Raw genomic sequence first — 21,111 nt, 5'->3', positions numbered from 1 at the left:
GAGGGGCATTTGGGTGGCTCACTCCAGTAAGCCTCTGACTCTTGGTTTTGACTCAGGTCATGATGTCGTGGTCGGTGAGTTCAAGGCCCACATTGGGCTCTGCACTTACAGTATGGAGCCTGCTTGGCATTCTTTCTCCCCCTCTCTCTGCGCATCCCTCCTTTTCTCTCTCACTCTCAAAATAAATAAACTTAGGAGAAAAAAAAAGATGATGATGGGACCACTCGGTAGCCATTTGGAAAAAGCTGACTGTATATTAGGACATTCAGTCACACAGGTCCTAGAAGAGTTCCTCTTCGACCTTGGGGCAGGGCAAGGCTTTTTAGTATGACTCAGAGTTCAGAGTCAGTAAAAGAAAAGAGTGATAAATGTGACTACATTTTAAAAATTATGAAAAGAAACAAAAAGTCAAGAGAAAACTGACAATCTGGGAAAACATATTTGTGACATACATCACAAAGAGGCCTCATAACCCTGCTGTATAAAGAACTTCTAAGAATTGAGGAACAGGGGCACCTGGGTGGCTCAGTTGGTTAAGCCTCTGACTTTGGCTCAGGTCATGATCTCATGGTTCGTGGGTTCGAGCCCAGTGTTGGGCTATGAGCTGACAGCTCAGAGCTCGTAGCCTGCTTCGGATTTTGTGTCTCCCTCTCTCTCTTCTCCTCCCCCACTCATGCTCTGTCTCTTTCTCGCTCAAAAATAAACATTAAAAATTTTTTTTAATTGAGGAACAAAAATGAGTAAGAACCTGGAAGAAAAATATTGGAAAAAGATACAGACAAATCACAGAAATATATACCTAATACTGGCCGTTAAACACAGAAAATGCTTCAGGCACCTGGATGCCTCAGTCATTTAAGCATCTGACTCTTGATCTCAGCTCAGGTCATGATCTCACAGTTTGTGAGTTTGAGCTCCACATTGAGCTCTGCGCTTACAGTATGGAGTCTGCTTGGAATTCTCTGTCACTCTTTCTGCCCCCACCCTACTCATGTGTACTCTCTCTCTCTCTCAACATAAATAAACTTAAAAAAGAAAACAGTAGAGGGAAGAGACATACAAATTAAAAAAACACACACACAAAATGCTCAAAACTCCTTCTTACATAAGATTTCTACCTTATAAATATGGAGGGAAATTGATAATCACTATTAAGCAAATATCACAGTTGTAGTTATAGAAAAGCTTCACTAATGGATATTACAATTAATGGCCAGAAGTTTGAGGTGAAATGGACTATTTTAATAGTTTGGAAGGGAAAAATAGTAACTGTGCAATGGAGAAACCCAGAAGACCCCGTCTTCATCAGGTGATTAAGGGTAATGTCACCAGTAATAGGACAGAGTGACATGAGGTACCTCGAGAGGATGCACAGAGAAGAGTGTCTCCTTTTTGTGGTGTTCTCGTCACAGCTTTAAGTGTCAGGAGACCAAAAAAAAGAGCAAGGGGCTGCACCAGTTTACATTCCCACCAACAGTGTAGAAGGACAAATATCATATGTTTGNAAAAAAAAAAAAAAAAAAAAAAGAGAAAGGACCTGCCCCAGCCTGGGGGGATTGGGAGAGCTGAGCCACTGTGGGCACATGTGTAGATAAGATGCGGGAGTTGGGAAGAGGCCTTAGAGTGGGAACACAGGTGAGTTTCGAGTCAGGTCTGTGGTTAGGTGACGTTGTGTGCTGTTTCCTGGTTGTGATGGTTGTGCTATACTTCTGTGAGTGATGACCATTTGGGGAAGTCTCGGGTGATGGGTGTGTAGGCCCTCTCTGCTGTTTTTGCAACTTTTTGTAATGCTAAAATCAAAATAAAATGTAAAAAGGAAAAAAAAGCATATTAAGAAGAATGCCTTTTTAACCTGGGAAGCATCAGTATAGTTGATCACGTGGCATTTTCCTCCACTGAACTAATTCCGTAAACCACATTCACAGAGTTCCCAACGTTAAGCCATTCTTCCATTTTAGGAATGAACACAAAGTCCCATTTTTTTAGCGGATAAACATTTGTACCCCAGAGGGATTTTGACATGTCCTTTGTAGCCAGTAAAGTTACTCCCAGGATCTTCCTCTCATAGTTTCATATATGTAAATTTTATTATATAACAATAATAATATCTTTAGGATCCTTTTATAGATTTATCCTAATTCACCTTTTACTTGAAATTGCTTGTCTTAGTACAGCAGATTATGGCAGAGATGAATGAGTGGAAAGTTAGGAGTGCTTTAAGTTGTTCAGTTATCACAACATAAAGATGCCCATATGCAAAAAGTGGGAAAAAAGTGAAGGACATTTGAATTCTAGAGTAATATTTTTAACTAGGCTAATTCATTTTGAACTGAAATCTCTAGGCCAGTGGTTTTCAGTGAAGGTAACATCTTCCTCTAGGAAGTATTATACAAATTTGTGGAGGGTTATTTTGGTCGTCATGGTGACTTGGGTCTATGAATCGGGTCAGGAATGCTACATGTCCCAGTGCCCAGATGGTCCCACATAAAACTTCGATCACATCCCAAAAGTAACCATCAGAGGGCCCACTGGCCACTCATGTATGGGAGGATCTTGTTTATGCTGAAGTCTAAGACTGAATTTTATTTTACCTCTACACCAAAATATTTTTGCATGATAATAATACACTTTATTTTCCAGGGATGATATTATTGTGTAAGTTGGGGAAAGATAATATTTTTATTGCTATTTGGGATTTAAAATTTGTTTTGCTGTCAGAAACCTTTGTCACCTGTAGTGGTACTGCTCATGGTACTTGAGTCACCGGCATACCTATGTTGGACTGCATTTCTAGCTTTCGCATTCCCAGCGATGCCACAGAGGTGGAAGTAGCTGACTGCTTTATCATATCGTCTCGTTGGATGTAGCCAAGTATTCACAGGTTGAAATACATACTGATTTATCATAAAGAACTTCCCTTTGATTTTTAAAAAAATTTTTTATGTTTCATTTATTATTCAGACAGAGAGAAACAGAGCATGAGTGGAGGAGGGCCACAGAGAGGGAGACACAGAATCCAAAGCAGCCTCCAGCCTCTGAGCTTGCTGTCAGCACAGACCCTGACACGGGGCTCAAACCCATGAACTGTAAGATCATGACCTGAGCCGAGGTGGGAGGCTTAACCAACTGAGCCACCCAGGTGCCCCTTTGATTTTTGCTGTATATTATAGTAAGAGAGTTCTATCAATCTTTTTGAAACAATAGAGGTAAATTTCAGTTCAATATTTGCTCTTTAAAGGGCTATTAGGTCTGAAAGCTTTGGGATCTAGTGCTCTGGTAATGGAGAGTCATGAAAATTGATGACTAGGGGATCAGAGCTACACTTGGGGAAGATTTCATCTGCCGTAGTGTGTATGACATTTAAAGAGACAAGCGACTTTGCTTTTAGTTGTTGAGAATGCAGTAAAAGGGTTTCAACTAGGTGCATGATGATAAATGAATGGAAAGGAAGGCATGTTAAGAGACATTTTGAAGGAATAATGGAAAAAAATTTTATTTTATTCATTTATTTTTAAGTAAGCTCTACGCCCACTATGGGGCTTGACCTCATGACCCTGCGATCAAGAGTTACATGTTCCACCAACTGAACCAGCCAGGCACTCCCTAAAAGACATTTTAATCACTTGTAGGATGACTGAAAGATACTGAGCCTGGGTTATTGGAATAATCTGAGAATAGAGTCAGAAGGGAGCTAATTGTGAGGGCCTCTCCAGCTTTTAGAAGATTATATACTTAGAAGAGCTTATGGACTCCTAAGGGGTTTTAAATTAGAATTTTGGGGAAGGCAGTATGTATAAATAATAGCCACCCTACTTCTGAACACTTGGTAAAAAGTAATGAAAAATCATTGTCTTCAGTATTCTATATGTAATTGTGTTATAGCTTTTGTTGCCTGACTCCAAACTAGTGCTTTTTCTGCTGGCCTAGTTTTCTTCTAGTGTGATGGGCCATGGGGTAAGGGTAGAAATTCTGTAATCTAAGGATTTGTTTGTTGGTGAGTATGCCCTGGATTTATTGAAGAATGGGATCCTATAGCTAGAGATTATAATTCTCTATGTTTTGTTTTGTTTTTTCATTCAACCATTTGACGTGTGTTTATTGAGCACTCCTTTATTCAGTAGATATATATTTAGTGTCTATTACCGATGAGAGAGGTGAGGGAGTACCCCGTAAACAAAACGAAGTCCTTGTTCTACGGAGTTAACATTCAGATAGAGGAAGACGTATAAAGACAAGTAAGTGAGTAAAAATGATTTTTTAAAAAGTCTTATTCAGTTTATTTTAAACTGAAAACAGAATACATTTTTCCTACCCTTAACCCACTGCCTCTTGCATCCATCAGTCTGTTCTCTGTATCTGTGAGTTTGGGATGTTTCTTTTCTCTCCCTTTTTTAAGATTCCCTGTATGAGGTTAAGCATTAGTCGCATAAGCATCTGTCTCAACATCAGCTCAGGTCTTAATCTCAAGATTGTGAGTTCAAGCCCCAGGTTTGTGTGTGTGTGTGTGTGTGTGCGTGCGTGTGCGTGCACACGTGTGTGTGTGTATATGTGTGTGTATCACAGTTTCTCTGTCTTACTCATGCATTGATGGATTCTTCCGACTGTTTCCATATTATGGCTATTGTAAATGATGCATTGAACAGGGGATGCATATATCTTCTTGAGTTTATGTTTTCATTTTCTTTGGATAGGATAAATACCCAGAAGTGGAATTGCTGGATCATATGGTAGTTCTGTTCTTAATTTTTCGAGCACCCTCCATAGTGTTTTCCATAGTGGCTGCACAGCTTACTTCCCACCACCAGTGCACACGGGTTCCCCTCTCACCGCAGCCTCGCCAACGCTTGTTATTTCTTGTCTTCTCGATACTGGCCATCCTGACAGGTGTGAGGTGATAACTCATTATGGGTCCGATTTGTATTTTCGTGATGATGAGTATCTTTTCAGTGCCCTGTTGGCCGTTTTATGTCTTCATTGGACAAATGGGAAGATCTCCCCATTTTTCAGTCGAATTATTTATTGTTTGCTGTTGAGTTGGAGGGGTTCTTTGTGCAGTTTGGATACTAGCTCCTCATTAGGTACGTGATACAGGATGACTTTCTTCCATTGGTAGGTTGTCTTTTCCTTGTATTTGTGGTTTCCTTTGTTGTGCAGTAGTGTTTTAGTTTGACATAGTCCCACTTACGTATTTTTGTTTTTGTTGCTTTTGGGGTCCTGTTCAAAAAATTCGTCGCCCAGAGCTGTGTTAAGGAGCTTATCACCCATGTTTTCTTCTGGGAGTTTTATGGTTTCTGGTCTTATGTTTGAGTCTTGAATCTATTTTGAGCTCGTTTTTGTGTGTGGTGCAAGAGACTGGTGCAGTTTCCTTCTTATGTGTGTGGCTGTCCAGTTTTCTCAGCTCCATTTATTAAAGAGACTGTCCTTTCCCCACTGTATACTCTTGGCTCCTTTGTTGTAAATTAATGGACCATATATATGTGGGATTATTTCTGGGCTCTGTTTTCTGTTCTGTTGATCTGCGAGTCTGTTTTTGTGCAAGTGCTATACTGTAGAGCTTTGTCATATAGTTAGAAGTCAGGGAGGTGATGCTTCCAGGTTTATTCTTCTTTCTCAATATTGCTTTGACCGTTTTGGGTCTTTTGTGGTTCCCTACAAATCATAGGATTGTTTTTCTTTTTCTGTGAAAAATAGCATCAGACTTTTGATTGGGATTGCATTGATTCTGTATATCATTTTGAGTAGTATAGGCCTGTTAACACTATTCTTCCAATCTATGAGCATTGAATATCTTACCATTTATTTGTGTGTTTTTCAGTTTGTTTCATCATTGTCTTACAGTTTTGGGTATACAGTTCTCTCACCTCCTTGGTTAAATTTATTCCTGGGTGTTTTATTCTTTTTGATGCATTTTAAATGGGATTGTTTTCTTAATTTCTCTCTGTGATATTAGTGTAAAGTAACATAACAGAATTTTGTATTTTGATTTTATATTCTGCAGCTTCACTGAATTCGCTTATTAGTTTTGACAGTTTTTTGGAAGTGTGTTCTTAGTTTTTGGTATTAATGTGCTGTCATCTGTAAATAGTGGTAGTTTTACTTCTTCCTTTTGTGCAGCCCTATCTCAGCTCTTGTGTGTCTTTCAAACCTTTATGCTTGTCCAAGCAGCCATTTATGTATATTCTCAGTAAAGGATGTGCCAAGACCTTAAAGCGTCCTGGTATAAGTGAGTCTTTATAAAGTAGAATAATGCTGTAGAGAGTGAATTGGTGCCGGTAATACTCCTGCTTTGGCTTTTGCTTTATGGAATGTGGTCAAGGAAGGTCTTTTTTCAAGGAGTCATGTTGGAGCTAAAACCCAAATGACGGGTCTGGCTCTGGGAAGGTGTGGGACAAAGCTTTCCAGGTGGAGGGAAGAGCCAGTGGGAAGGCCCTGAAGCGGGTGTGAGGAGCAGAGGAAGGTTATCGTGGCTGCAGTGGGGCGCATGTGGGGCGGGTGATACAGACGGAGGAGAGGGGGCAGGAGTTTGGTGAAGTAGGAGGCCTTTCTGGGGGTTAAGCAGAGAACTGATGTTCTCTCATTTTCATGTGTACGAAAGGGCATTTGGGTTGCCATGGGGATATTTGGCTCACAAACCGTATCTAGGTGAGAGGTGTTGATGGGCAGTAGAGACGGGTATGTAAGTGGAGGGATTCAGGGTGTATTTAGGATGAAAAACTAGTAGGGAGGAGCCGTTACTGTTTCTCTTTTATAAGTGAATAAAATGAAACTCAGAGACTGTAGGAGGTTGGCCTCCGACAGCTAGGAAATGGTGAAGCTAGGCTTCTAATGAAGTCCATTTCTAGATCTTGAGTTCCTAAGGGTACTTTGGGGGTGTATAAAGAAGAGACATGAAGATTGCTGCATAATTTTGAATGCATGTATTGCACATACACATGCGTAGTTAGCGCTCATGTTTGCAAGGAGCAAGACCATCTCAGACAAAAAAAGCCAATGTGTCAGTTCATGTAAAATCCAGTGGAAAGTACAGGGATAAAACTAAAATGAAGGATATCTGGATTTATGGACTTGGAGGTTTGCAAGAACTTTCTAGATACATATTGTTCTGCTCTGTTGCCTTCTGCAGCTGGTGGTGTTTGGTGGCGGTGTTGAAATGGGAACCGTGAGAGCCGCCAGCCCGGCCTTCCAGGTCATGTTGAAAAAAGATAAGGGGCTGGCTTCAGGGTTTTAATTAACCCAGCTTGAGTTGGGGGCCCCAGTGTGGATCCCTTGCATTGTGTGTGTTGTTGCACACGTGTGCAAGCATGCCTCAGTGGCAGCGTGTGTGTGTGTGAGGTATGTGTCACGGAGGTTCTGCCTTCTCCAGAGAACATTCCACGGACACCCAGGATGCCGGCCCGGCCAGGACCTTGGCAGCTGAGTGTGGCACTACCCATGCTGGTGGGACAGCCGCCAGCCCCTCACCCCGAGGCGTGCAGGCCTCTCGTCAGCTCCGTCTTCGCCGGGTGGTCCTGGGTCCCGCAGGCAGCAGCACGTTTGTAAAGCCAGGAGAGAGGCTTCAGCGGCGGGGGCTGTGGGGTGTCAATAGCAGTCAGGGGTACGTACTGCAGCACGTGAGGATTTACCAGCTGTGTCCTCTGGCAAGTTTTTCAGCCTTTGTAATCTGTGTTCTCTTAACTGTGAAATGAGATAATACCCACTGTGTTGTCTAAGGCACTTAAAACACTGTGTCTGGCACGGTAGTTTTTACTGCTAGGGCTCAAGTGTGGGGAAAGTTGCTGATTTGAAGACAGATAAGAACAGATACAGAACATTGACTTTAAAAATTAGCAACCAGGCCACAAAGTCATAAATTATTAACATTAAAGTATCTGTTAACTTTCACTATTTTAGTGTATTAAGGGCGATTGCAGAAAACTCAGGGTCAGTCTGACTCTTCACTGTCCCGCGTAGTTGTGTAAATAGTTGATAAATGAAACAAGTACTAGTCATAATGGTAAAATAAAGAAATTTTAACCAAGCCAGAAAGGCCAAGGGAAATTAATTTTGAGAATAACCTTCCACACATAGAATGAGTTAATTCTTGAATATGTTATAGATCTCCTTATGGTTAAAGACCATAATATTAGATCAGGTAAAATCTTAATGTGGAGAAACCTAGGGTAATTTTTAGTTCATCTCCTATTTTGTAGTTGGGCTGAAACAAATTACTACTTGTATAGACTTACATAATTAACGAAAGAGCCATTCTTGTTGCTTTGTACAAAATTTCAGTGAAGTAGAACCAGTGGTGCAAATTGCATACCACTGAAGGAAGACTCCACCTCGCTTGGCCGACCTGTCCCACCTCCATCGCGCTGGCAGGTACTGAGCGCCTGCTGTGTGGTAGGCAGGCGCCATCTTTGCAGAGTTGCTGTAGAGGAAGGTAAAACATGAAGCACATTGATAGTGAAGGTGTCGCACCTTGCAGCCCTCTGGGGAGAGATCACTCTGGATTTAGAACTTGTGTTCATCTCAGGCAAAACACAGGAGGTGATGGCATATGACAAAAAGTTGTGTTCTCCACAAAACCTGGCAAAAGGAGACAGAAGGGAAGTACAAGGTGAGAGAGCTGACTTCTCACTCTCCTTCCCATTCAAGGTGGCTTTTTCAGATAACAAGTAATATATGTAGGGTTGACTCTGTATGTAGTATTTTGGTAAGTGAAGGGAAAGAAAGATGAAAGAGGAATGAAAACTGGTACAGCCAGTCTGGAAAATAGTATGGAAGTTCCTCAAAAAATTAAAAATAAAATTACCCTATGACCCAGCAATTGGCACTACTAGGTATTTATCCAAGGGATACAGGTGTGCTGTTTTGAAGGAGCACGTGCACCCCAGTGTTTATAGCAGCGCTATCAACAACAGCCAAAGTATGGAAAGAGCCCACACATCCATCAATGGATGAATGGATCAAGAAGATGTGTATATATACAATGGAGTCTTACTTGGCGATCAAAAAGAATGAAATCTTGCCATTTGCAGCTACATGGATGGAACTGGAGGGTATTATGCTAAGCGAAATTAGAGAAAGACCGATATCCTATGACTTCACTCATGTGAAGACTTTAAGATACAAAACAGATGAACATAAGGGAAGGGAAGCAAAAAGAATATAAAAACAGGGAGGGAGACAAAACATAAGAGACAAAACTCATAACAAACAGGGTTACTGGAGAGACGGTGAGAGGGGCGATGGGCTAAGTGGATAAGGGGCATTAAGCAGTCTACTCCTGAAGTTATTGTTGCACTATATGCTAACTAACTATATGCTAACTAAATTTAAAAAATAAACAAAAAAGAAAGAGGAAGAATATTATCTCTGCCTCAAGGAACTGACAGTCTTGTTAAGTTTCCCCCTTTGCAATAAGGGAAAGCTGTTGTTAATGAGTTGAACTTCTTTTAATGTACCTCTTATATGTGAATTACACATGAATTTTCAGGTATACACTTACATATTCTTAGCCGGGTTGAAAGATTATTGAGGATACAAACCATGTTCTATACTTTGTTCCTTAAAGCACTTAGTTCTCTGCATGTAGCCATTATTAAGCCTATACTTGATCTGTTCATGTAGAAACAAAAGTTACAGTTTGTGGAATCACATAACGCCTCGTATTACAAGACCTCATGAATGACTGTGCAACATTTCCAAGTTACTCAGCTCCTGTAAGCTTGTTTGCTTATGTGTTAAATATCTGTCATGTGGGTTAAATAAGGTAATGTATGTGAAGCATTTAGTGCAATGCTTGGTACAGAGTGGGTGCTCATGGAAAGATAGCCTTTACTGTAATAATTAAACCTCTCAAACTAGAAACCACTCTAACAGACTTTTATTTCCCTAACTCGTTTTGTCTAGTTACCAGGTTCTGCTCAGTTTACATCAAGTTCGTGAGATCAAGCCCCACATTGGGCTCTGCTGTCAATGTTCTCCTTTCTCTGCCCCTCCCCCACTCATAAGTACTCACTCTCTGTGTCTCAAAATAAGTACACTTTTTAAAAAAGCAAAATGAAAATGGAGATGAAGTGACAGAGGCTTGGAACTTATTTAGATTGCACTTTCTCTCTCTTCTCCATTATATAGTAGTTAGATTTACCTACTATCAGTCCGCTTCGCTGCAGAGTGTGGGTGTGGTCTGCTGTGCCTGTCACAGAGCTGGGAGAGAATGAGATTACTCGGGTTGGGGGCAGACCTTCCTGCCTGGGCCAGGCAGGAGTTTCCCCACCACCTTTTGTGTGTATTATTTTCCTTAGGAAATTGGCATACATGGATTTTAAATTTGTTAGCAGAATTCTCAAAAAGGGACCTGAAAAAAGCTTTTATTCTGGAAATTTTTTAAGATTTATAAAGTAGAGTGGAAACTAATTTGACAATAAACTATTAAAAAAAAAAAAAAGATTTATAAAGTAGAATAGTATAATGAATCCCCATTACCTAAATTTAGCGTCAGTAATTATGAACATATGTCAGTTCCAAGGAGAATTTTTAACAAAGAGCTTTTAAGCATAACTCCCTTCCTCAGTACAGACGGATGATCTTCATTTCAGACGGTACGCACCAATCAGCCGTAGGGTACCTTGCTCTAGTGCTCACAACTGTGTTTTAACTGAGGCCTGCAAGAAGAGTAAGTAATTCTGTGACATAAGGGAGCAGCGGCGGGGAGCAGTGGGTCATGTGAAGACCGCCCGGAACACTGGACCCTGGCCGTGTTCCTTGGGATATTACAACAGCCTCGCTGACCAGTCTACTCTTGGGGGGTCAGAAGTTCATTGTGTTTCTCCTCTGTTTAAAACCTTTTGACTCTTCGTTCCCTGCTCTGCCTGTAGAATAAAAGCCCAAACCATAAATTTCCCTTCATAATCTGCCTCCGGCTACCTTTCTAGTTTTCTCTTCCACTGTCTCGTTCCCTACCATATCCAGCTTCTTGTTCCTAAAATACTCAATCCATTTTGGACTTGTAATTATTTTTCAAGATTCAATTTAGATTTCATCTTGTAGATGAGACTTTTTTAACTACCCCAGAAAGAAGTACATGGTTCCTCTGCTTGGTTTTGTTAGTTGGGCATGTGTGTTTGTGGCGCCAAGTAACTTAGTTGTGTCAATTAGTTTATGTTTGCATTCTTACCTACCCTCAAGTAGATGGTGACCTCCTTCAAAGCAGGGTATATACCTTAGTCTTCTTTGTCTTTGAACCACTTTGGTGCCTGCACACACTAGGCATCTAGCAGTGGTTTGTTGAATGAATGTATTCAGACTTTTAGAATCTAATTTTAACACATGTTCTCTCCAGATAAGAATTCATCAGTTTATTATTTTCATTTTGTTTTGTATATTTTCCAGTTTTTTTCCCTCCCCTTCTTGGGGGCTTTTATTAAAATTCACAAAGAGAACATAAGTTCTATAGCCTTTTTCTTAGGTGTAAATATACTTTGGTAAAACAAGCATAGGGTACCCACCTTCAACGTTCCTGTGGTAAAGGTAAGTAAAGTCTGCTTTCAGTATATTCAGTTTTTGGTGGTGTTGTTGAACAGTATGGTTTTATGGAGCTAAAAAGTGGAGTGGAGTGGATTTGTGCTTATAATAAGCCTTGACCAATTTTTGCTTTTTTTCAGCTCATGGAATGCTGTGTCAATGCCCTGGTGACATCTTTTAAAGAGACCATCTTAGCCGAGTGCCAAGGCATGATCAAGCGAAATGAAACTGAAAGTAGGTAAAACATCGCATAAAGTTCTCATAATCTTTTAAAAAGTATCTTTGGGGGCGCCTGGGTGGCTTAGTCGGTTAAGCGTCCGACTTTCGCTTAGGTCATGATCTCGAGGTTCGTGGGTTCGAGCCCCGCGTCGGGCTCTGTGCTGACTGCCAGCTCAGAGCCTGGAGCCTATTTCAGAGTCTGTATCTCCCTCTCTCTATGACCCTCCCCTGCTCACGCTGTCTCTCTCTCCGAGAAATAAATAAAAATATTTAAAAAAAAAAAAAAATTTCTTTGAAGCAAATCACTTTTAATAAGTTGCTGTTAGATCATTCTTTTATATATAGATATATTTGTTACAGTAAACTGCTTAAAGAAAATGGTAAGGTTTTTAACGTGAGTACTATAAAGGTTACACATTTACATTTTAAACATTACCCCTTTAGTATCAATACTTATGTGCAGGGAATGGGAGTGGATTTCATTTTGTCCTCAAATTGTGTGACTCCACTTCTAAAGACTAATTTAAAATAGTAAACATATGGGATAGGAAAGAATTAGGTATTTGACCTTTGCGTGGAACTTTGTGACAAATATTTTTAGAAAGTAATAGAACACTTTAGGGACGCCTGAGTGGCTTAGTCGGTTAAGCGTCCGACTTTCGCTTAGGTCATGATCTCGCGGTTCGTGGGTTCGAGCCCCGCGTCAGGCTCTGTGCTGACTGCCAGCTCAGAGCCTGGAGCCTGTTTCAGTCTGTGACTCCCTCTCTCTCTGACCCTCCCCTGCTCACGCTGTCTCTCTCTCTCTCTCTCTCCTACAAATAAATAAAAAACATTAAAAAAAAAAAAAGGAAAAAAAAAAAGAAAGTAATAGAACACTTTATGTTAATGGACTTCATCCCTCTCCCCGAAAATATGTTACAATTTAAGATTTCTGCAAGTTGTTCTTTTTTATTATTTACATGTTTCTTACTAAAGGTATATTTTGGGAGATTGAACTTACATTACAACCAAAAGGAATATGGTAAAAAATTATCTATATTTCTACCACATGGAGGTAACAACTTTTAACACTTTGATGTATTGCTCCTCAGATTTCATTGTGTATAAAAGTCTCCAGTTGCCTTTAAAGATGTATTTAAGGTCACCTAGGTTCATATGCTTGTTATTAGTTTTATAGTAAAAAGTTCATTGGCATATATGAAATATTTGAATCTTTGTATACCAAACTAAGTAGAGTTCTTTCTGATCCATATTGGGCTCCCCTCAGAAGGACTGATTTAGTGGGAAACAGTTTTGTGCGGCAAGATTTTGCAAAGGTCAATTAAATGGTGTAACAAGAAACAGTGCTTTCATAAACTGAAAATTTTTATATTATCCCTAATACACTTTTTTCTTTTATAATCATTGCTCTGAATAGTCTGATGCTGTGATTTTTCTTTGCCACTTAATGATGTGGTGCTCTGTATTTAATACTGTGTCTGCTTTATGAAGTAGACTAGTCTTCTGCATAAACTTTTGTGCTTCTTAGAATAAAAAATGTTCCGTGGAATTGAGGGTCCAGTGACTCACCTTGTAAGAGGAGTTAGGTTTTGTGCTGTGTGATCACTTTGAATTAGAGTTTCTTTTAAAAATAATTTTTGTCAGAGAAGGTAGATCAGGAAGTTACAGGACTTAGGATAACAACTCCTAACCTGACTGTACCAACAGAGTACCATTAAGGTTCTCAGTTTCCAGGTAATATTTCTCCAACTCTTCCTGTCATAGGCATTCAAGACCCATGATACAGAGCAAAGGAAAACTGTATTTTGATGGGTGAGATGATTTCATGAGTGTGCCCTGTCCTTTCAGAATTACATTTAATGTTTTCACTGATGGACAAGGTCCCCAGCGGGATCGAGCCGATGCTGAAGGACTTGGAGGAGCACATCATCAGCGCGGGCCTGGCAGACATGGTGGCAGCTGCTGAGACTATCACCACTGTGAGTTTCCTCCGTGGCAGTAGTGACTGTGTGTCAAGGTTGTTTTCTAAACGTAAGATCAGGTATTTAAAATAGTAACTGATGGCAGAATAGTAATATTGGAACGTCTTTTAATATTGAGAAAAATTGTTTTCAGAGAATTCCCAAGTTTTATCGCTACAGTGTTTTATTAAAATTATGTTTATGTTATTTTTTTATATTGTTTTCTTTTTAAAAACCTCAACTGAGTATGAAACATTTTATTTTTAGGACTCTGAGAAATACGTTGAGCAGTTACTTACATTATTTAATAGATTTAGTAAACTCGTCAAAGAAGCTTTTCAAGATGATCCACGATTTCTTACCGCAAGGGATAAGGTATATATTCCTGTATATTAACACTACTGTCATAGAATTTTTAAATTTAAAAAATTTTTTTTGAAAGAAAGAGCGAACACGTGTGCAGGGGAGGGGCAGAGGGAGAGGGAGGGAGAGAGAGAATCTTAAGCAGTTTCCAAGCCCAGCACGGAGCCCAACACCGGGATCGATCTCACAACCAAGAGATCATGACCTGAGCTGAAATAAAGAGCCAAACACTTAACCAACGAGCCACCCAGGTGTCCCTGTCATAATTTACTTTAAAAAAAAAAAAACAACTCATACTGTTATGCTACTAAATTACAAACAAAAGACCTAGCAACTCGGATTTCTTTTATCAGTGGAGGGCAACCCTTTTTATTATATTTGGCTGGGTACATGTTTTTATAAGCGTTGAGTATGCTTCTCAACTAGAGTTTAGTAGAAAATTGCTTTTTCATTTTTCCAAGAGTATTTTCCTGGTTTTTGGTCTTACTGATTATTGAATTCCTGTTCTTCCCTCCTTCCATCTTTCAAGACCCACCTCACAGCACATTCCTTCTGGAGTGTCCTTGGTAGCCTGCCTCCCCCGACATCCTGTCCCAAGCACAGTTGAGCCCTCTGTCCTCTGCCATTTTCACAGGACTCCTGGGTATTATGTCACTTAACCTGCTTCCCTTACCCTTCCTTCTGTCCTTGCTAGCATGGGATAATAGTGAAACACAGAATTATCCTTAGGGTTTTATCTTTTAAAATGCCATAAACCTATCACTAGAAATTATCGTCAGTGTTTTTGCTTTGAACTACCTTTCATTATTTCCCAAGTTAGATTTTTTTGTTGTTGTTCTTGTGACTCTAAAAAGGCAATCAACTTCCTCCAGTAGGGTTTAGGGTGTTTTGTTTTGTTCCCCTCTGTTTGTAGGTGGGTAGGTAGGTGTAGAGAGAGAGAGAGAGAGAGAGAAACAAGGAAAGGTGTTAACAGAGGATGGAGGTAGTGAGTCGGTTTGAAAAGTTGAGTGAGTGGCTTACAGAGGCTTCATTGAGGGGACATTTGAATCAGGATTGAAGGTGATTAAGACATGAAGTCATGTGGTTATATGAGGGAAGTGTGTTCAGCCAGAGGGGACAGCGGATACAAATGCTGTAAGTCAGGAATATCCCTGTCCTGTTCCAGGAACAGGAGAGAAAAAGGTCATTGTGGCCTGAGTGGACCGAGTGAGGGGAGAGCAGTAGGAAATGAAGTCAAAGAGATAATGGAGGCCAGATCACACAAGACTCTGAGCCGTGGGAAGAAGGTTGGTTTTATTCTGAGTTGGATAGAAAGTCCCTGAAAGGTTCTGAACAGATGAATATAACTTATATTGTATTTTATGTTTTTTATATTTGAGAGAGAGAGAGAGAGCAAGAGATGGGCAGAGAGACGGAGAAAGAATCTGAAGCAGGCTCCAGGCCCCAAGCTGTCAGCACAGCGCCCAGTGCGGGACTTGAACTCACGAGCAATGAAGTCATGACCTGAGCCGGAAGTCGGATGCTCAACCAAAGGAGCCAGCCAGGCGCCCCATTTGAATTACGTTTTAAAAGGATCCCTTGGTCAGGCCACCTGGGAGGCTACCTAGGTTAAGTGTCTGACTCTTGATTTCAGCTCAGGTCATGATCTCATGGTTCGTGGGTTTGAGCCCCACATTGGGATCTGTGCTAATGGCATAGAGCCTGCTTAGAATTCTCTCTCCCTCTCCCTCTCCCTCTCTCTCTCAAAAATAAACAAGCAAACAAACTTTTAAAAATTAAAAAGAAAAAGCGTCCCTTGGTTGCTGAAAAAAGACAAGGCCGAAGAGGGGCAAGGGACGAAGCAAGGAGATCCGTTAGGAACTTACTAGGTGATCCTGTGAAGTGAGGATGGAGGCGCGGCCCCGAGCGATAGCGGGTGGAGCTAGGCCCGGTTGGCTGGAGACTGATGACGACCGCAGACCGCACAAGATTTGGTAATGAATCAGATGCAGAGTGTAATAGAAGGGGACCAGGCAAGGATGACGGTCAGATTTTGTTCTGATCGATGAGAAGCGTATGCTTGCTCAGATGGGGAAGATGACGGGAGAGGCAGGTTTCGGGGGCGGAGGGTCGTAGGGAGATTAGGAGCTCAGTTTTGGACAAGTTGCCTTTGAAAGGTTTGTTAAACATCCATGTGGCAGCATCAGTGGGGGCGTGTGAGGGAGAGAATAGACTTGGGAAGATAAATCGGGAGCTTTAGCGTCTGGATGGTATTTAAAGTATGGACGCTGGCTGTGATCACCCGTGTGATGAGTGACGATAATAGGTGAGAGAGGGATCCAGGCACCGGCCTGGGGCACTCAGTTCAGTTACAAGAAGGATGAAGAAGCAGCTTTCCTGAGGTGAGGGGGTAATGACCAGGAGAGCACGCTGGATAGGAGACAGGTAGTAGAAGCACTTTCCGGGGGAGGCTGTGATCTGCTGTTTTGAACTGCTGCTGGGAGGTCAGGCGAGATGGGCCTCGGCCATCGTCTTGGGCAGCAGGGGGGCGGCAGGTGACTTGGCAGGAACGGCTAGTGGAGCAGTGCTGTGAGAGCCTGGTCGTGGAAGGTCTTCCCAGTGGGGAAATTGGGGACCATGGGTTGGAGACAAACGAGGCAGTAGCTGAAGGTGAACAAAGGCCAGAGAGAATTTTCAAGATTTAAATAACAATATGTTTGTATATGTAGCTGTAGAAACGGTGGACGGGGGGGGGAAGCTGATGATAGAGCAGAAATGGGAGGGAATTCTCATCACTTCAGTTTTATTAGGAGACTAGGAAGCCTCGTCAGCTGGAAGTCTCCCTGGGAGAGGGGGAATATCGGAGGCTGAAGAGAAAGGAGACGGTAGGAAATGTGTTCTGAGAGTGTGCTGACCAGGGAAGGCGGTGTGGTGACCAGGGAAGGTGGTCTCAAGCACTGAGACTCTACCTGAGAACGGTGATCATAGCATGAGGAAGGGCGTGCTGAAGCCATCGACTTGAAAGATTCTGTCAGGCCAGGCACACCATTAAAAGATCTAGCTGTATGTTAGAAAGAGGGGCGCACCTGGTGGCTTAGTTGGTTAAGGCTCCAAGTTCGTCTCAGGTCATGATTTCATGGTTCATGAGTTTGAGCCCCACGTCAGATTCTGTGCTGACGGCTCAGAGCCTCGAGCCTGCTTCAGCTTCTGTGTCTCCGTCTCTCTCCTCGCCTCCCGGACTCATGCTCTGTCTCTCTCTCTAAAAAATAAATAAACATTTTAAATAAATACATAAATAAAATATCCAGCTAAAAATAATGCTAAATAAAACTAAAAATAATGCTCATTTCATTTTAAATTCTTTGCAGGCATATAAAGCAGTTGTTAATGATGCTACCATATTTAAACTTGAATTACCTTTGAAGCAGAAAGGGTAAGTTTTTAAAAATCATGTTTAAAATTCTTACATTTTTTTGGAGTGTATTATACGTTACGCGGTATGCGAACTGTTAGGTTTGGTTTTTGTTTTTACTTTAATGATTTTTGTTGCCTTTGAATATTAAAAACTGTTTCAAATTTTGGGGGGAAAAACTGTCTTGAATTTTAATTTCATATTAAATCATCTCCTTTTGTGACCAAAAAATGTTTTTATTTTTTTAATAGAAAAATGTTCTACTGCGTTGACGAAATTTACGAGGGCATTTATCCTGTTTTCTTTATACATTGTGAAATATGTAAAACACACGAACACTACATCTTCAGAATGTCTTCATGGATACGTAAAGGTCTTCCTCATTCATCCCTGCTCCACACAATTTATAGTGAAAATTTTTAAATTTGTGCCACCTGTTGGCTCTGTCAGATACGTATCTCTATATAGCAGCAGTCAGCTTTTTAAAATGGATTTCGGAAGAGACCTGAGGCACGAGGAACTTCCACTCCCTGCACACTTCAGCAGACAGTCACTAGTTGAATATGGGATCAGTGTGTGTTTTTAGGTACAATCCACATGCCGACAGATGCAGAAACCGTCGGTGTCCCGTTCCAGACCTGACGGACGCCCGCGCCCCGGTTACGGTGTCCTCCTCGAGAACACCCTGCCCGCGCCCACTCCCTGCCCCCTGCGGGCCCCTCCCGCCCTCCTCCCGTCCCGGGGCTGCCGTCCTGGTCAGTTCAGCCTAGAGTAGTTTTGCCTCCCGGGGGACCTTATACACATGGAATCGTGCAATACGTACTCGCTTGTGTAAGGCCTCTTCCAGTGCAGTGTAGTGGTGTAGACACGCCCGTGCTGGCCTGGGGCCGCGGTCAGCTTCCCACGTGTGCGCGGGGCTTCGCCCCCCACCGGTCAGGTACGGGAGTGCGACTCCTTGTCCTCAGCAGCAGTTAGACTTGCCGCTTTCCCTCCGGTCGGTCTAGAGTTTGTAGTGATGGTCTCTTACGGCTTCAATTCCATTTCCTTGTGACTCTTGCTGCCGAGCACATTTTCATGTATTGTTTTGCCTTCTTATATTTAAAAAAAATTAATGTTTATTTTTGAGAGAGTGAGAGAGCACGAGCACAGGGGAGGGGTAGAGAGAGAGGGAGACAGAGTATCCACACAGGCTTCAGCACAGAGCCTGATGTGGGGCTCGATCTCATGAACCGTGCCATCATGACCTGAGCCAGTCATACGCTTAACCGGCCAAGCCACCCAGGCGCCCCTGGCCGCCTTATATTCTCCTTTATAAATAATGTATTCAGCTTTTTTTGTTTTTTTTTTCCCCATTGCATTGTTCCTTTTTATTAGTGAGCTATAAGAGTTCTTAAATGTTTTGTATATAGATCATTTGAGAGGTAGATGCTCTTTATGGTTTTTTGCTTTTTATGTTTTGCGTAGAAAACCTTTGTCTACCTCTACCCCTGAGACATGAAGATAATCTTTTTTGTTTCTTCTAGAAGCTTTATAATTTTAGCTTTCACTTTTAGTTCTAGGATCCATCTTAAATTAAGGATATGTATGGTGTAAGTTGGGGGTTAAATCTCATGATTTTTCCCCCCCATATGGGTAACAAGTGGTTCTGTCTCTGTTTGATGTAATTATGTTCCCTCCCCCTGCATTGCTTTGGGGCCTTTTGTAAAAATCAAATAACTCAAAAATATAGGGGCGCCTGGGTGGCTTAGTCGCTTAAACGTCCGACTTTCACTTAGGTCATGATCTCACGATTCGTGGGTTCGAGCCCTGCGTCGGGCTCTGTGCTGACTGCCAGCTCAGAGCCTGGAGCCTGTTTCAGAGTCTGTATCTCCCTCGCTCTCTGACCCTCCCCTGCTCATGCTGTCTCTCTCTCTCTCTCTCCTAGAAATAAAAAATATATATATATATATATATATATATGTGTGTGTGTGTGTGTATATATATATATAAATATGCTTTGCTGCCTGGGTGGCTCATTCGGTCAAGCGTCTGACTCTTGGTTTCAGCTCAGGTCATGATCTCATAATTTGTGAGATTGAGTCCCACTTCGGGCTCTGCGCTGACATTGTGGATTCTCTCTCTCCCTCTTTCCCTGACCCTTCTCACTCTCACTCTGTTCCACCCCCTCACCAAAAATAAATAAACTTTAAAACAAAATATGTATGTATTTCTGGACTCTCGATTCTATTCTCTTAATTTGTTTTGGTATTCTTAGGCCATTACTACATAGTCATAATATAGTTCTGTACTAAGTCTTCAAGTCAGGTAGTATAATTTATCTATAGGTAAACAGTTGGTTTTTGTCAGTTGATCTTCTATTGTTACCTTGTGAAAGCTATTCTCACAGCTGTTTTGCAGATTTCTCAAGGTTTTTCTGTGTAAATGATCATGTAATCTGAATATACGGTTTACTTCTTCCTTTCTGAGCTTTATACCACTTATTTTTCTTGCCGTGATACCCTGGTTAGGATCATAAGTACATTTTTTGATAGATGTAGTTGAAGTGGGCTTCCCTGTCCTTTTCGGCAAGCTCAAGAAAAAAGCTGTTAATATTTCATCACTAAGTACAAAGTTAGGTGAGGGTTTTCCATAGATGTCCTTAATTAGATTGCTTTTTATTCCTAGCTTGCTAAAAGTTTTGATAATAAATAAATGGGTGTTAAGTCTTATTAAATACTTTTTTCTGTGTTAAAATGATTAAGGTTTTTCTTCTGTATTCTTCTGATGTGGTGAATACATTGGTAATTTAAAAAAAAAATCATTTAACCAAGGTTCAGTTTCTAGGATAAACTCTACTTTGTTGTGATGTGTATTGATCTTTTTATATATTCTTAGATTCAGTTTGCTAATGTTGGTCAAAAATTTTTTTCATCTATATTCATTAAGGATTTATCTCTTTCTTTTTTCGTCTTTGTGCCCTGTGCAGTCTTCACTTTTGTGACATCTTTACCATTTTCTGTGTGAGGATTATGCTGGCTTCAAAAGAAGGATTGAGAGTTATTTTCTCCTTTTTTTGTTCTAAAAGAATTAGGGCAATTGGTATTACTTCCTCCTTACATGTTCGATAGAATTCACAAGTAAAACCATCTGGACCTGGGGTTTCCCTTATGGGCAGATGTTGATCACAAGTTCAGCCTGTTTAGGTTTTTTTATGTTACCTAGTTTTCATTTTGATCAGTTGTGGTTTTCAAGGAACTTAATTCATTCTGAGTTGTCAGGCTGATGTACATAAAGTTGTAAGTAGTAGTCTTTATTCTTTTCTCTTTGGAAACACGTGAAAACATTTTTCTAGAATCATTTGAGACTATGTTCATTATACCCGGTCCACTAGTGTATATTTTCTACAAATATTATAATAATAATACACCTCTCGAAATCAGGAAATTGATTTTGATGTATACTAAGAGATCTGTTCTTCAGATCTCTTTAAAATTCAATGATTGACTCTAATTTTTTTATAGCAAAAGGATCCATTATAGAATCATATGTTGCATTTAGTTGTTATATTCCTTTGATTTTGTTTGGTCTGGAACCATGTCTGTCTTTGATTTTCTTGTCCTTGAAACTTTTAAAGATTAGGCTAGTTATTTTGTAAAATGTCCTTAGTTTGTGGGTGTCTGGTTGGCTCAG

At 40.9% G+C, this 21,111-nt stretch overlaps 1 protein-coding gene across 1 annotated transcript in view; it reads left to right on the top strand.

Moving 5' to 3' along the window:
• CUL5 (cullin 5) overlaps positions 1-21,111 on the top strand; it is a 92,973-nt gene that overhangs the window by 53,770 nt on the left and 18,092 nt on the right. Inside the window, 4 exon segments of the mRNA XM_077777437.1 lie at positions 11,649-11,742; positions 13,576-13,706; positions 13,956-14,063; positions 17,399-17,463. Of these exon segments, the coding sequence (XP_077633563.1) occupies positions 11,649-11,742; positions 13,576-13,706; positions 13,956-14,063; positions 17,399-17,463 (398 nt within the window).

This window comes from Crocuta crocuta, unplaced genomic scaffold (genome assembly GCF_008692635.1).
Source record: "Crocuta crocuta isolate KB4526 unplaced genomic scaffold, BGI_CrCroc_1.0 scaffold278, whole genome shotgun sequence".
NCBI classification, from domain to species: Eukaryota; Metazoa; Chordata; class Mammalia; order Carnivora; family Hyaenidae; genus Crocuta; species Crocuta crocuta.
This window is presented reverse-complemented; position numbering and strand designations above follow the sequence as displayed.